General features: G+C 63.8%; 1 protein-coding gene across 1 annotated transcript in view; it reads left to right on the forward strand.

The window, feature by feature from the left end:
- Positions 1-15,493, forward strand: part of Ncor2 (nuclear receptor corepressor 2) — a 92,709-nt gene that overhangs the window by 34,308 nt on the left and 42,908 nt on the right. Inside the window, exons 9-14 of the mRNA XM_013023047.1 lie at positions 5,763-5,829; positions 6,528-6,700; positions 7,671-7,764; positions 9,633-9,811; positions 10,966-11,020; positions 12,526-12,624. Of these exons, the coding sequence (XP_012878501.1) occupies positions 5,763-5,829; positions 6,528-6,700; positions 7,671-7,764; positions 9,633-9,811; positions 10,966-11,020; positions 12,526-12,624 (667 nt within the window). The remainder of the gene's footprint in view (positions 1-5,762; positions 5,830-6,527; positions 6,701-7,670; positions 7,765-9,632; positions 9,812-10,965; positions 11,021-12,525; positions 12,625-15,493) is intronic.

Raw genomic sequence — 15,493 nt, forward strand, 5'->3', positions numbered from 1 at the left:
GCTCAGCCGGGGGCTGGCATGGGGTGGGGAGCTCAGCCGGGGGCTGGGGTGGGGTGGGGAGCTCAGCTGGGGGCTGGCATGGGGTGGGTGCCCAGCTGAGGCCCGCGCCGGCAAGGGGCAAGGCTGGTGGGCACACGCGTCGTCCTGCCCGGCTGAGGGGGCATCACAACCAGTGTGGGGTGAGTGGCGGCTCTGGGGCCAGCAGAGTGGGTCCCAGTGGTGGGCTTTTCTATCTAGAGGCAAGGAGGGGAGAGAGCCCCCTGTGTACCGCACAGCTGGTGTGGCGGGGACATTGGCTGTGTTGGGGGCGGTTGCGGGGTGGGCGCTGGCTTCTTGGGATGTGTGAACTAGAGTCCGCTCTCCTGGGGGCTCCTGGGAGGGGACTGTTCACGGCAGGCCTCCGAGCTTCGCCTGGTGGAGCACAGGGCAGGTGCGGTGCTGAGCGCCCACCTGCACACTTCTGGGGGTCCCAGCCGCTGGTGTGGAATCTCAGGCGGGGTCTACTCTGGGGTTGGGGTCTGGAGGGCCCCATGGCCGCTGTGGTCAGCCGTGGCTGCTCCGATGGCTCCCGGGCCGCTGGGAGGTGCTCCCTTACTGGCTGGGGGTACAGGCGTGTGGGGTACACCGTGAGGGTGCACTGGGTCCCGTCCCGCCACCGGGGCCCTGCAGGGGTGCTGGGTAAGAGTGAAGGGCCTAGTCACACTGCCTTCGGGGCAGGGGCATCCCCAGGAAATCAGAGCTGCCTGGCGTCCATCCGTCCGTCCATCCACTCGGTCATGGTGCACTGGGTCCTGAGAGAAAACACAGCTCCATCTTCCTCTCAGTAGAAGAGCATGAGCCCCGCACTCCGTGGGAGCCGCTGAGGCTGGGAGTGGTGGTGCACCTGGCACCCCCATCTCCGCTTGAGGCCTGAGATAGAAACTGGGGGTCCCCGCAGCCTGGGCTCACATTGGGGCCTTTCACAACTGAAGAAGGGGCTGTGTTTGCTGAGTGCATTAGCAGGGGCAGCCCTGGGGGGTCTCGGGGGGCAGCCCTGGGGGGGGTTGGGGGGCAGCCCTGGGGAGGACAGGAGCACCCTCACAGCGTCTAGAGCACAGCGAGCCCTTGGAACTTCCTGCGGGCGGTCAGCCGCATGGCCAATGTGTCTGTGAATGGTGGTTTTTTTTTTTTCGTTTGTCGGTCATGGGTCTTGAACTCTGAGCCTTGACTCTGTCCCTGTGCTCTTCAGCTCAAGGCGAGCGGGCTACCACTTGAGCCACAGAGTCACTTCTGGTTTTCTAGTGGTTTATTGGAGATCAGAGTCTCACAGGCTTTCCTGCCCAGGCTGGCTTTGAACCGTGATCCTCAGATCTCGGCCTCCTGAGTAGCTAGGATGGCAGGCGTGAGCCACTGGTGCGCGGCAAGTGGGTTTTTTTTCCCAAGTGGATTCTTCTTCATAGCAGCCCACGTGAGTGCACAGGAGGCTTGCTGTGACCGTTGTGGTGTGCACATGCAGTGCGTCTCTTGTCAGCTGTGGCCGTTGTGCACACGTTGTCAGCAGACTCCTGCTGGGTTTTCTCCACTTTGCACCAAGAGCACCCTTCCCCTTTTTGAGTTTCGTGTGATCATTCCTGAGTCAGCTGGTGGGCGTCATGCATCCGCTTTAAACCCCTGTGACCCTGGGCAGGGTGACGGGAGGGACGCAGGGGCCTCGGGTGACAGCCTCGCAGGAGCTTGGTGGCGGCGCTGGTGCTGTGGATGTCAGTCCATCCCTCTGCGACCAGGGGCGTGGGGCTCCGGGCTCCTCTGACAAGCAGCATGTCTGCATGGCTGGCCACTGGCTCCTCTTGCCTCGGTTTCCTGGTTGGGAGACAGGGGTGACACAGTCCACTCTGGCTGCCCAGGCATGCCAGGCACCACGGTCTGGGTCGTGTGCTGAGCTCTGAGACTTAGGCAGGAAAGCTGCACTTTGGTCCCGTGTTTGTGTGCCAAGGTAGAGCAGGTTATCTCCCCTCCCCTGCCCTCTCCTCCCTTCCCCTCTCCCCTCCCCTCCTTTCTTCTCTGGGCCAGCCCTGGCTGGGCCTGGAGGCGCGGCGGGGGACCGGGCCTGACATCGCAGTGGGGGAGACAGATGCACTTGCTGTGCACGTGGCAGGTGACAGCCGTGACACTGGCGGTGACAAGCTCGACAAGATCGATCTGGCGGGGCCTACGGCGGGCGCCACCAGCCCCGGCCTCACCGCTCAGCGTCTCCCCTCCCCCGCTGCTGTAATTGCCTCTAGGTGGGAGGTCACCCGCTCCCCGGGGACCGGGCCTGTCACTTTAATTTCTCTGTGTCTGTGTGCCGGCCTTGCGGTGGTGAAGCTCATTTCACGCTCGGCTTCCTGCGCGCGGCGGTCTGGGACGCACGGGGGTCACCTGTGCTCGCCCGCAGAGGCGCCAGACACACGGGGGTCACCTGTGCTCGCCCGCAGAGGCGCCAGCCTGGCCGCCAGGCAGGGACGGCCTGGAGCACATGGGCAGGGCTGGCTGGGGTCTGCCAGGCCCAGCCCCTGGCACGCCAGCTTCCTGAGCATCCTGTGACTGGACACTGGTGAGGAGCTTTGCCCCGCCCACCTTGGCCGGGAGCCCTGGCTTTCTTGGCTGGCCCTGGGCCTCTGGGCCCCAAAGCCTGGGCCTTCCTTCCCTGTGCTCTTTCTTGGCCCGGTTACTCTTCCTCCTGCTCCGTCGGGCCCAGAGCATCCTTAGCAGAACTCTTTGGTCTGCGGAGGTTCAGAGATGCCAAGTCACTTGCCCAGAGCCACAGAGCCAAGCCCTAGAGTGGCCGGACCTGTGGAACCACACTGTCCCTCCTGGGTCCTGGGTGACCTCAGGCGACCTCTGTCAGGGTTCTTGCCATCGGTCATTCGTCACCGGGGCCATCGGGCTCTTCCAGGGTTTTAGGACACCTCAGGGGCCCTGCTCACCGTGTCTCTTCTCCAGCAGGCAGGAGTGCATTCCCTGACCCCCTGGGACGTAGCCTCCCCTCCCTTCCCCCACTCTGTCCCTCCCCGTTGCTCTGCTCAAACCTCCTCCTGGAGGAACCCCCGATCACCCCCCAGCTCTCCTTCTCCCCCCACATCCCCGGCAGACCCTCCAGGAGCCATGCAGGCTCTGCCCCTGCCTTCCTGCCCAGCGTCTGTCCCCCTGTGCAGCACTGGCTGGCAGGCCTTGACCGTCACCACCCCTGGCCTGCATGTCGGAAGGAAGGTCATGAGGGGTGAACTGGGGACTGGGGGTCACGAAGGTGACCATCGCTCAGGGACTGCTGAGGGTCCCTCCATGCTCTGTGTAGAGACCAGTGCTTAGGTGCAGCCTACCCGTGTGTGTGTGCGCACACACGCGCGAATGTGCACGTGTGCACGTGCACACGTGAGGGAGATACACCGTGAATCCGTGGACAGCGAAGTGCATCACTGATCACCTCTGCATTGACACACTTGCAGACCCTGCCAGTGTCTCCTCCAATGCTGCGTCCACCTGAGGGTCCAGCTGAGGCTGAGATTAGCTCTGTTGCTCTGTCCCTCCTGCACATGCCCAGTGGATCACCCCCACCCCCACCGCCCCCAGTTCCTTTATGCAGCCGTTTATTTCATCTGTGCTGGAGGGGTTTATTTTACACTCCGGTGTCAACGGATCACACATCCTTTTGACCCCCCTTCTCCTTTTCTGGCCGTCTGCAGTCATCTGGGCTCCTGTGCTGGTCTGGCCCTGGACCTCACCATTGCTCCAGGAAGCCCCACCACTCCCTGGGGAGAGGCGTTAGAACCAGGACCTGGGTGCTGTGTCTCAGTGTCTCCAATCTGTCCCGTGTCCCGTGTCCCGTGTCCCTCCCTGGTGCTCCTGGTCTTTGCTTGCTTCATGTGCTGAGATTGCTCTAAGCTTCACTTCTTTTTTTTGTCGGTCATGGGGCTTGAACTCTGGGCCTGGGCGCTGTCCCTCAGCTCTTCAGCTCAAGGCAAGCGCTCCACCATTTGAGCCACAGCACCACTTCCTGTTTTCTGGTGGTTTATTGGAGATAAGAGTCTCACAGTCTTTCTTGCCTGGGCTGGCTTGAACCATGATCCTCAGATCTCAGCCTCCTGAATAGTGGGATTACAGGCATGAGCCACTGGCACCCAGTTGACCTTTCCTTTTGTGCTTGTAGTGTGGGCTGCCAGGGGCCCCCAGCTGGCCCTGCTGACCAGATGCCCTCAGCTCATGTCCCCCTGGGAGGCCTCTGCTCCGCCGGAACCCTGAGCTCTAGCCCCCATGTTAGGTCCCTTGCCAGGTGCCTGCTTCCTGTGAGTGGACCCCGGCGGTGGCTGGGTCGCCACCTGAATCACTCCTCATGTCTGTCTCTCCCCCCCATCCCCTCCACCCCCGCTCCCCTCCAAGCCAGGGCAGTCCCAAGGGGACGCTGCTGGATGATGGATGTTGGATGCTGGTGGGGAAACCTTGTGACATGTGCTCAGGATACAGTGGGCTAGGGCGCGGGGACCCCGGGGCCTGCTACACCGTGGATGGGGTGGCCAGGGCCTCGTGCATGCCCCGGGACACCTAGGCTGGTGGTCCAGGCCTGTTGGCCCTGGAGTGCATGGGTGCCTTATTGCTCCTCTGGTCTTTTTTTTTTTTTTTTTTTGTCGGTCGTGGGGCGCAGTCCCCCAACTCTTTAGCTCAAGGAGAGCGCTCTACCTCTTGAGCCACAGCACCACTTCTGGCTTTCTAGTGGTTTATTAGAGATCAGAGTCTCATAGATTTTCCTGCCTGGGCTGGCTTTGAACCTAGATCCTCAGATCTCAGCTTCCTGAGTAGCTAGGATGACAGGTGTGAGGCACCGGCGCCTGACTTCCCCTTGTCCTTTTAAATCAGGGTATTGGAGGTCACAGGGTGATGCCCTCCTGGGCTCAGTACCGGGGTGGCTTTTCTGTTGGTTGGGGCGTGTGGGGACCCTCAGGAAGGCCGTGTGCACCTGCATTGGGGATCGGTTCAGGGAGGTGGCAGTCCTGGCTCCTGTCTTGGCCCCCGATGCCCTGGACACTCACTGTGGCTTCTGGCTTGTGTGTCAGGGTTGGGGCCCGGGGTTCTCCGGGTGGCTGACGCGGGGTGTCCACATCCCTCGTTTGCTCTGCTGAGCATCTTCCCTCAAGTCCGAGTCCTTTTCCTCTAATGCTGTGACTTCCTGTCTGCTCCCCCTCCCCCATCTTGCGTCTGTTTGTCCGTCCCGAGGTGTCTGCCCTCCTTTTGATCTCCACTCTCCGTTTCTCCAGTCTGTCCCCATCTCTGGATCCCATCACTTGGTCTCTGGGACTCCTTGTGCCTTGGTCTCTCTGTCCATCTCTGCACACCTCCCTGCCGGCTGCCGGTGGTAGAAACCTGTTCCCTCCCCCCACCCCCACCGTGAGAGGGGGCGTGGCCGCCAGCCCCGAGCCCCCTGCGGCTTTCCCAGGCCTGCGCCCAGCACAGGGTGGGATGCCATGGCGGCCAGGGCAGAGCCCAGGGCTGGCCAGGCCCCACCCAGGAGCAGCGGCGGGACCCCAGTTAGGGTCCTGGGCATGTGTTGGGCAGCTCTCAAAGGTCGAAGGCCGTGATTGCCAGGCCTCAGGCAGGGGCTGTGGACCGAGGCCGGCCTCGCTGTCTGCTGTACCTGAGGTGGCGCTGGTGGTTCCACTGGAGCCGCCCCGTGTCTGCACCTCACCCCCCAGCAGCCTGGGCGGGTTTGGGCCGCTGCCCTGCAGTCTGAGGCTGACCTCTCCCACCCACAGAAACCAGGCGATGCGGAAGAAGCTGATCCTGTACTTCAAACGCCGGAACCACGCCCGCAAGCAATGGGTGAGTGGTCAGGCGCCAGGGCCCAGCGACCATGTCCTCCTGGCCAGCCAGATGAGCCTGGTGCTGAAGTCCCGGGCTGGTGTGGGGAGCTGGGGATGGCGGGACCTTGCAGGACGGGCCTGCACAGGCCGGCCCAGGCTACTCTGAGGAGAAGGAGAGGCCTGGCATGTCTGGGCTGATGGTGGGCTGTGGAGCACTGTGGTTCGACTTGGACAGGGCCTTGTCCTGGCAGGATGGCAGGGCCCTCTGGAGTTTGGGCTCAGGCTGGGAATGGGGGCTGTGAGGCCCAGGAACAAGAACTCCCTAGAAGCGCTGCTTCCCAGGGCCCTTCGCTTGCCACACGATGCCTGGGGCCCCCTTGCCCAGTCCACTCCCTGGAGGGCTGGGAGGACCTGCCCAGGCAGGGTGACACCCATGGCGCCCAGTGGCTCCCGAGGCATGAGCGTGAGTCACGCTGCTCTCTCCAGTGGCGGGATGAGGCCTCTCAGGAGGTGACCGCGGCCACGTCCCTTTCCCGACTGGGATGCCCGGGCCTCTGTGTCCTCTGCCCATGCTGGCCTGTGTTTGGATCTGTGTAAGTGTGCATCTGTCTGCCTCTGTTGTGTGTGCGCGTGTGTGTGTGTATGCAAGTGTATTTGTGCAAGCGTGAGTGTGGGCAGCAGGAGCCGGGGCACTCAGAGCCGCCGCCTGGCCCACAGGAGCAGAAGTTCTGCCAGCGCTATGACCAGCTCATGGAGGCCTGGGAGAAGAAGGTGGAGCGCATTGAGAACAACCCACGGCGGCGTGCCAAGGAGAGCAAGGTGCGGGAGTACTACGAGAAGCAGTTCCCCGAGATCCGCAAGCAGCGGGAGCTGCAGGAGCGCATGCAGAGGTGAGGGGGCTGCGTGTGCGTGTGCGTGTGTGTGTGTGTGGTCACAGTGCCTGGGGCTGCGTGGAATGGACAAGCCGGGGGCGTGTCCTAAGGAGGTAGTCACAGCGAGGGGCGGGGCCTTGCGGGAGGGGCGGGCCAGGATGCATGTCCTTGCCGAAGGTGCGGTCACTGGCAGAGGAGGTGTGACCTGGTGGACGAAGCCCTGGCCCAGCCTGGCAGAGCAGGCGGGAGCGATGGAGATGTGGGCAGGCCCTCAAGGATGGGGCAGGTCTTGCGGCGGGGCAGGACCTCTGGTGGAAGCACGCTTGTGCAGAGGTGAACCAGCTAGCACAGAGGCGCGTGCCCACCGCATGGTGAGGGGGCACTGGGACAGCACAGGCCCTCCGCCTGCTCGCACTGCTGCTCTCTGGGATGCTCAGAACCCAGCCCTGTGTCGGTGGGACCGGTGTTCCTTTGAGGGCCTCAGATCATACCTGCCCCTCGCTTCCATGTGCAGCTTGCCAGACGGAGGGGCGGCTGTGTCTGAGTCCCTGTGCAGCAGCTGTAGATGGGCCTATTTCCCGTGACGGCTGTGAGGGTGGCCGTGGGCAGGGCGTGGGGACGAGGGTGCTGTTTATTCTTAGCGATCAGCCATTGCTCACTAGGAACAGCGGCCAAAAATCAGACAGGTGGCTGCTGCCACCCGCTAACCCCATCACTGTGGAGAGACCAAGGCACAGAGTGACTTTGCTTAAGGATCTGTGCCAGGTCTCACTGCGTCTTCAGGCTGGCTTTAGGAATCGGTATGGGCGGGGCGGGGGCAGCCTTCTCCGGGTCCCTGAGTCTGGGATTGGCGGTGCAGTACAGCCTCCTGTCACCCGCCGTCCAGCTCTGTGGCCTTCCAGGCTGCTGTGGGCTCAGGGTTCCCCTGAGATGCTGCCCAGGACTCTGGCCGGTGGGCCGGTCCTGACTGGATCCCTTTGGTCTGCAGCCGTGTGGGGCAGCGGGGCAGCGGACTCTCCATGTCAGCCGCCCGCAGCGAGCACGAGGTGTCTGAGATCATTGACGGCCTCTCGGAGCAGGAGGTGAGTGCAGCCCTGGCCCCGCCCACTTCCCTGTGCCGCAGCTGCAGCAGCAGGAAGTGCTTAGTGAGGTGCCACAGGAATGTGGGGTGCAGGTAGAGGCCCCAGGGCAGTGGTGGCCTGCAGAGGGGTCCCCACGGGGTGTGGAAGGGGCCGGCAGAATCACTGGCTTGTGTGGCCACTGGTGCCCCGGCGGCAGGAAGCTGGGGCTGACCGCACGGCGCACCGCGGAGACCCTCCCGCAGGAGTCTGTCTCTGACAGGTGCTCTCGCAGGCTTAGCCAGGTACCCGGCCCCCTAGAGGCCAGCTCGGTGATGCTGGCCGTGCCCGCCAGGACACAGAGCCAGGCTGGAGACACGTTTGTTCCCAGTGTTCAGCACAGACGCCACCGCTTTCCTCCCTGGAGACTTGGCTCAGAGGGGCAGCCTCTGCCCTGCCCAGGCCAGCTGTCCTGCTCTTGGCTGTTTGGAACTTGAAGTTGGTGAAGATGGAATGAAAGGAAAAGCTTGGTCTTTCAGTGGAACTCCTGGGGCCCGCGCCCCCTCCCTGGACGGCACACTGGGCCGGCCCAGACCTCAGTCTCCCCGGAGCCCCGTCCAGAGTGATTGGATGCAGGTGGTTCACAGAGGCCTGCAGGCCTTTCAAGAAAAGTCTTAATTTTAACACCTGGTGATACACTCGCTTCCAAACAGTGGCCGCTGGGTAGAAGCAGAGCCGGGGCAGCCGTGCCACAGCCGCGCGGCCCCCGTCTTGCCTGTGGGCGCCCGTCCTGTGCCTGTGGGTAGAGAGGTGGGTTTCGTGGGCAGACAGGAAGGAAGTTCTCCTCTGTGTGTCCTGGACTGACAGCTAGAGCTGGGCGTTTCTAGGCTAAGTGTCACCCACCCCAGCAGGGCCCTGCTGCACCCTGGCCCCACATAGCCCATCGAGTGAGCTATTTCTGGGAGTGAGGGTTGGGAATAGAATTGGAGACAGAAATTTCCCAAGCCTCCCTGCGTTCCCCTGGGAGCCTGGGAGGGAGGCCGGCACGGGCAGGGACGCCATCCATCCTCCGGGAAGGCTTCCAGTCAGAAGGCGCCCGGCCAGGACAGGGCAGCGGCGGAAGGAGCCCCAGCGGGCGATCCGTGGCCTGTGCCAGTTGCCTGTCTGGCAGCCAAGGGGGGGTCAGAGGTGTGCGTACCACGAAGGCTGCTTGGGGCTCCTCAGAACGCAGCCCTGAGCTGGCCCACATGGCCATCCGCTGAGTGTCGTGAGCCCCGAGTTAGGAGGGCCAATGCCAGCAGTGGACGCCTTGGGCCCCTGAGCCTCTGGGGACAGGTCCTTCCTCCCCGGTGATCCGCTGGCTGTGGGGGTTTGGGAGGCGGGCCCAGCCAGGGCGGCTCAGCCTCTTTCCTGTCAGCCCTTGCTTTGGGCGCTGCCTGCCTCCTGCTGTGTGGGCTGGGGGGCCTTGAGGCTGGTGCCTGGGGCTCCTCCCAGCTGCCCCTGCTCGCCCCTTGGGGAAGCTGGCCCAGAGGCCTGCTGCCTGGCAGTGCCATCTCCAGAGTGCGGGCCCAGCTGGGCCATGTGTCTTCCCTATGGTGTTTTATGGTAGTTACCTTTCCAAAGGGAAAATTCATGGCCGCCTTCTGCTGCCGATGAGGCGGCTGCTGCCCTGAGTCTCTAATTTACTGCCCTGCCCTCCATAAACCTGTCCCAGCGCCTTTAAATTCTCCCTTGGCCTGCGCCAGCCGTCGGTGGTTTTTAACTCGTTGGTGTCTTGCTCCTTGGAGTGTCCACTTCCTGGCAGCCCAGGGCTCCCAGGAGGGTGCCTGCCTCCCTCCCCGCCTGCCTGGCCGGCTGGCCTCTGACCCCCGCCCGCCTGCCCTCTGCCGCAGAACCTGGAGAAGCAGATGCGACAGTTGGCCGTCATTCCGCCCATGCTGTACGACGCAGACCAGCAGCGGATCAAGTTCATCAACATGAATGGGCTCATGGACGACCCCATGAAGGTGTACAAGGACCGCCAAGTCATGAACATGTGGAGCGAGCAGGAGAAGGAGACCTTCCGGGAGAAGTGAGACCGCCCCGCTGGGCCGGTGGGCGTCAGCCGGGGACGTCAGTGTAGGCTGGGCCCAGGCGGCGTCCTGGCGTCTACGGCACTCATTCATTTGTCCTCTTGGGCCTCAGAACAGCCCAGCCAAGCCGTCCCATCCCGTGGGCAGTGCACCAGAGGCCCAGAGAGGTTCAGATGCTTACCACGGGCCACACAGCAGCGGAGGCAGGATTCTGACTGAAATAGAGCAGTTCTGTTGGGGCGGGGAGGGGCAGAGAGTCGGCTGAAGTGAGAAGTCTGATCTTCGGGCTCCTTGGGTCTGGAGGGTGGGACCTCTAGACAGTCAGCACAGCCGCGGCCGTCACCACCTGCAGCCCTGGCACTGCCGCTTCCTCCCCGAGGGGAAGAGGCTCTTGTGGGTTTCCCAGTAACTGGCCAGGAACAGAAGGGCCCTGCTGGCTGTCTGCCCGGCCCTCTGGAGGCCTGGCAGGGCAGGTCCAGGCACTCGCTGCCAGAGGAAGCCCACGGTGGTGGCAGGTTGTGGGGACACCAGGGTGGGCAGTGACCCCAGCCAGCACCCTTGTGGCTGAGCGGGCCTTGGCCCGCCTCCCCGCCCGCCGGGCCGCCATCCCCTCCGCCCGTTCCCAGGCCCTGACATTCCAGCAGTTGAGTGATTTCCCCGGAACTTTCCGAGCTTTGCAGGAAGCCGGTGGCCGCGCCAGCTCCCGCCACCTTGTCCCTTCAGGCCCCTCCCACAGACAGCCTTGCCGGGCACTGCTGGCCCGCCCCGCCAGTGCCCGCCCTCCCGGGGAAGCCCCGCGGGGCTAGCCACCCCCGCGCCCGGGTGGGCCTGTGGCCGGCCGGGGCCTCGCTTCCCAGGTCCAGCTGGGGAGACAAACAATAGCTGATCTTGTGGGGGGGGACCCCACAGACAGGCATGTCGTGTCCTCATTTTTCCTGGAAGCCTCCGGCAGGACAAACAAATACATTTTCAAAGGCACTGCAGCTGGTGACTCACTCCAAGGAACGCCCTCCGCCCGGGCCGCCCGCGCTGCCGCAGCCCTTCCCACACCCCCAGATTAATTGCCTTGAGCTCCGAGCGGGCACCGGGGATGGCGGGCGCCCCTCAGGGCCCCCCGAGGCCTGACCTCTGGCCCACCCTGCTCTTTCCTCAGGTTCACGCAGCATCCCAAGAATTTTGGCCTCATCGCCTCCTTTCTGGAGAGGAAGGTGAGTGTCCCGCCTGCGCCCATCGGGGGAGGAGCCCGCCCGCCCGCCCGGCCTCCCCTCTGCTGGCCTGGTTCTGGCGTCCCCGCCCCTCCCTCCTTTCTCAGGAGAAGCTGCACGGCCCCACCCAGGCCTGGGAGGAGCCTCGGGCCTCCAGAGCCCCGAAAGCTCAGGGGAGCTGCTAGACCAGGCGTCCCCAGAGCCCCGCAGGCCCGAGGAGCACCCTCAGGCTGGGGCAGGTCTGAGAGCTTGGCTTTGCCTGGAGGCCCAGTGAAGGCCTTGCAGGTGGGTGGGGTCCACACCCGGAGATCCAGAGCCTTTCTCTGGTCACTGCCTCTTGGGCACCCCCGTGTCACTCTTGGCCCATGCCAACACGTCCCCCCATCCACTGTGGGTAAACCCTCCTCTGGAAATGACACACGAGCCCACCCTGCCCCCAGCCCTAGCCTGCAGGGCTCCTGGGGGCAGCGCCCATCGGCAGAGACACAGGTGTCCCGGGGCGGGGCCCACTCCTCTCAGCGTGCCAGGAGGCTGGGCTGCCAGAGGCAGCGCTGGGCACAGCGGGATGGCGTCCCCACTGCCCACCTTGGGGCACGCCTGTGTGGTCCTCACCACGGGTATGCACCCCTGAGCCTCAACGCCTTGGGCCGGGTAACTGTCACCCCAGTGTCTGCCCTCTGCAGGCTGCTGCTCACCTAGCCAGCCCTAGAAATAGCCTCCCCTCCCCTCCCTTCCCCTCCCCTCCCCTCCCCTCCCCTCCCTTCACCTCTCACAGGGGGGTGGATGGCTAGGAGGCAGGTGAGGCCCCCCGCGCAGGCCTGCTGCTGAGATTCGGGGTGAAGCACCCCGTCTGGGTGGTGGTGCTGTCTGCAGGAGGCCTTGGTGGCTTAGAGCTTTCAGAAGGTGGAGCTGCGGTGCCAGCCCAGGGGCGAGGTCTCAGCCCCGCACACCCGCCTCGCCCACTTTGCCAGCGTTGGCCTGGTTGGAGAATGTTCTCCCCTGCGGGTCGCTGCTGTGGCCCCACAGAGCAGCCTCAGTGGGCGGTACTTTCTGGGTGAAGGCTGTCGCTGCCTTGTGTTTAGGGCGGGGGGGGGCTGACCCCTGGAGGGGAAGGTGCCCTGCTTGGCGCTGGCCGGGGGTCTCAGAGCGTCCCCCAGTATGCCGGGAGGTTCGTGGGCTGGCGTCTGGCTTGGTCCTGTGCCAAGTGCCTGTGGCACATCGTTTGGGTCCTGATGGGTGACGGCTGGAGGGGGCTGCTCAGGGGCCGGGCATTGTCAGGAACGGGGCATGGCCACAAGGACAGGTCTGGGTTTGCGGCTTGTTCGCGCACACTGGGGAAGGCTGGATGGATGCAGGTGGCTGGGTCCCCACGCCTCGGCCCGTGGAGGGTCAGCCTTCCCGCCTCCCCATGGCCGTCCACAGCCACAATGCAAGCCGAGCCCTGGCACCTGGGTTACCTCTCAGGCTGTGGTGGAGCCTGATTTGAACCCGACCTCTGCCTCCTGCAGACGGTGGCCGAGTGTGTCCTCTACTACTACCTGACCAAGAAGAATGAGAACTACAAGAGTCTGGTGAGGCGGAGCTACCGGCGCCGTGGCAAAAGCCAGGTGAGCACGGCATGGACTGTCACCTCCTGGGGCAGGTCCATGTGTGTGCGTGTGTGCACGTGTGTGCACGTGTGTGCGTGTGCACGTGTGTGCGCGTGCGAGTGTGTGGACATGTGTGTGCACATGTGTGCACACGTGTGTGCGTGTGCATGTGGGTGTGGGTGTGCGCGTGCACGCACGTGTGTGTGTGCGTGTGGGTGTGTGGGTGTGGGTGTGCCCTGGTGAGTGGTAGCAGGAGCTGAGGCGCCCTTAGGGCGTCTCTGGTGGCAGCCTTCCTAGAAGCTGGAAATGGAACAGGGAGAACTGGTCATTTCCTTTTGAGCCTGGAAATTTCCGGGACTCCAATCTGGGTGGTGCAGGGTCTTGTTAAAAGGCCACGTTCCCAAAGCAAAGGTTTCCTGGGACAACTGGGGGTGGTTTACAAGCTCAAGCATTGTAAGTTTTAATAGCACTGTGTGTTTATTTTAGTGGCTGTTTGAGAGAAAAACACATTGCTTCCTGGGTGGCTCAAGGGCCAAGCCCGGCCCTCTTCCTGTTTGTGTAAATAAAGTTTTATTGGAACTCAGCCACCACATCTTCACAGCAGCTTCTGGGTTGTCATGGCAGCGGCCAGGGAAAGCAAGCGGCTCATGCCTTTCTCTGTTCCTGTTACAGAAAAGGCCACGGAGCCCTGCACCCCAGGAACGGGCTGGCCAGGAAAGCATTCAGTAAATACTGAACGAGTACATACTTGGGGTATTCTGGCAAAGGCCTGGGGTCCCCGTGGTTGGTGTTGGAGAGATGGAGAGAGGGGACAGTTGTGGCTGTCTTCTCCTGAGGGGGAGGGGAGGTCTCTGTCAAGACGCAGCCGTCTCCTGTCATCTACATGACCAGCTAGGAAGCTTTTCTGGTGGCAGCGGTAGGCCGTGCTGCCTGCATCCCCACGGGCAGCCCAGAGCCCAGGACCTGGCGTCAGCCCTGGCCGGCAGGGCTGCGAGCATGGCTGTCTGTGCCTGCGGTGTCCGCATCTCCAGCCACAGCTGGCTGGCCCGCCCACCCCTCAGACATGTGAGACCTGTCGTTTGGACGGGCTTCGAGCTGCTGCTCAGTGCGGGTGCCGTCTACCTTTTGAGGCTTCTGGGCTCAGCGAGGGAAGGACGCCCCTTTGCCGACCCTCACTTAGGCAGTAGCCCCCGCGCCCCACTCTGTCCCTGGCCAGGCAGGGCCCTGCCTCACCCCAGCTGTGGCGTGCGCTGTGCAGACTGCGGCTCGTCCTTCGTGGTCCAGACGGAAGGGCGTGGTCCGTTACCCCGACGAACCACAGAGCCAGTGGCCAGCCAGCTGTGTGTGCTGGTGGACAGCCGGGCACAGGCCAGTGCAGCACTGTGCTGGGCTGTGACCAAGGACCATGCGCATGTCCTGGAGGGAGGCCATTTTGCCACAGAGAAGGGGGCAGGGTCAGGAGCGGGTCATGGTGGACCAGGTCAGGTCCCCCAGTGGCCTTTCCACGGAGACAGCGCGAGGAGACCGGCAGGAAGCTTCTTCCTGGGCTCCATGGCCATGCCTTGTCCAGAGGAGGGGGGGGAGGGGGGAGCCCCCGACCTTCGAACCTCCACTCCCTGTGTGATGAGGGCACTGTTGGCTGATGGCTGCCCTCTTCCGTTCTGTGCTCCTCCCTGTGGCCCTCTTGCGCTCAGCCCTGCACCTGTCTCCCTGTAGCCTGGGCCTGTTCCTCCTCCAGCTGCCCGGCGCCCCCCCCCCACCTCACCTCTGCCAGGGGGCAGAGCAGGGCGGCTGCCAGGAGGCGCGTGGCTCTGTTCTGGCAGCAGCACAGGGTCTGAGTCGGGATCTGACGTGGAGCTTGGGCCGGGGTCAGCTCAGTGGTCCAGCGAGTGCCCAGCCCGCACGAGGCTGGAGCCCGGCCTATGGGACAGGCAGGTAGAGAGCTCCGCCGGCCGCCTCCTTGCACATGGCCTGTGGTCCACGGCACACGTCCCAGCGGGAGACGAGCACTGGTGGGTGTTTGCGGCCCACGTGGAGGGCCTGGTGCCGGCCACTGCCATTGTCACCAGGCCTGGCCGGAAGGCCCCACTGTGAGACACAGCCTAGCTGATGGCTAGGTGTGGGGTCACGGTGCGCGTGGGTGCTCCGTGTTGGCTTTGATTGGGGTCAGGGTTCAGATGTCCTCTCACCCTCACTGCTAGAAAGCTGCTATGTTCTGTGTGTGATGGTTAGATTGGCCACAGCCCCCAGGACGCCACCTGACAGCCCAGCGTGCCAATGCCCCCTCCCCCTTGTGCCCCCTGTAGCGTCCAGGCTAGTTTGTGGGGTCGTGATTACTTGATGCCGTGTATTGGTGTGCGGGGTGTCTTTGGGCAGCTCACTCACCCTCTCTGTGTCCCTGTGTTCTCCTTGTGGGAGCCATGGCCATGCCTGTTGTCCTCAGCAGTGTTTGTGTTTCAAAAGAGCAAGGTCCCTGGGGATGTGTACTGATGGCCCAAGACTTCCCCAGAGCTGTGCTGGGATTTGTGGGTACATTCCCGATAGAGCACTGGGCCCCAGCCGACCTGGCTCAAGGCCTGCGTGGACAGCAAAGCCTCCTGCAGACCCTTCGGAGTCCCCAAGGTGGGGATCCTGGGTTATGTGCTCTGTGGGATGGGCACCCCAGAACCTCCCACTCAGTGAGGGTCAGGGGCCGGAGGGAGCCTCCCAGGCCCTGAGGGAAGTCCGCCCCTCCCCAGAGCCTCAGGTGCTACTGCAGACTGCCCCGCCCCCCCACTGCCCCGCCCCTGCAGACTGCCCCGCCCCCCACAGACTGCCCCCCTGCAGACTGCTCCCCCTAGACTGCTCCCACCCTAAATACTCCCCTCAGACTGCCCCCCCTGCAGGC

The sequence above is a fragment of the Dipodomys ordii genome, unplaced genomic scaffold (genome assembly GCF_000151885.1).
Source record: "Dipodomys ordii isolate 6190 unplaced genomic scaffold, Dord_2.0 Scaffold66, whole genome shotgun sequence".
Lineage (NCBI taxonomy): Eukaryota > Metazoa > Chordata > Mammalia > Rodentia > Heteromyidae > Dipodomys > Dipodomys ordii.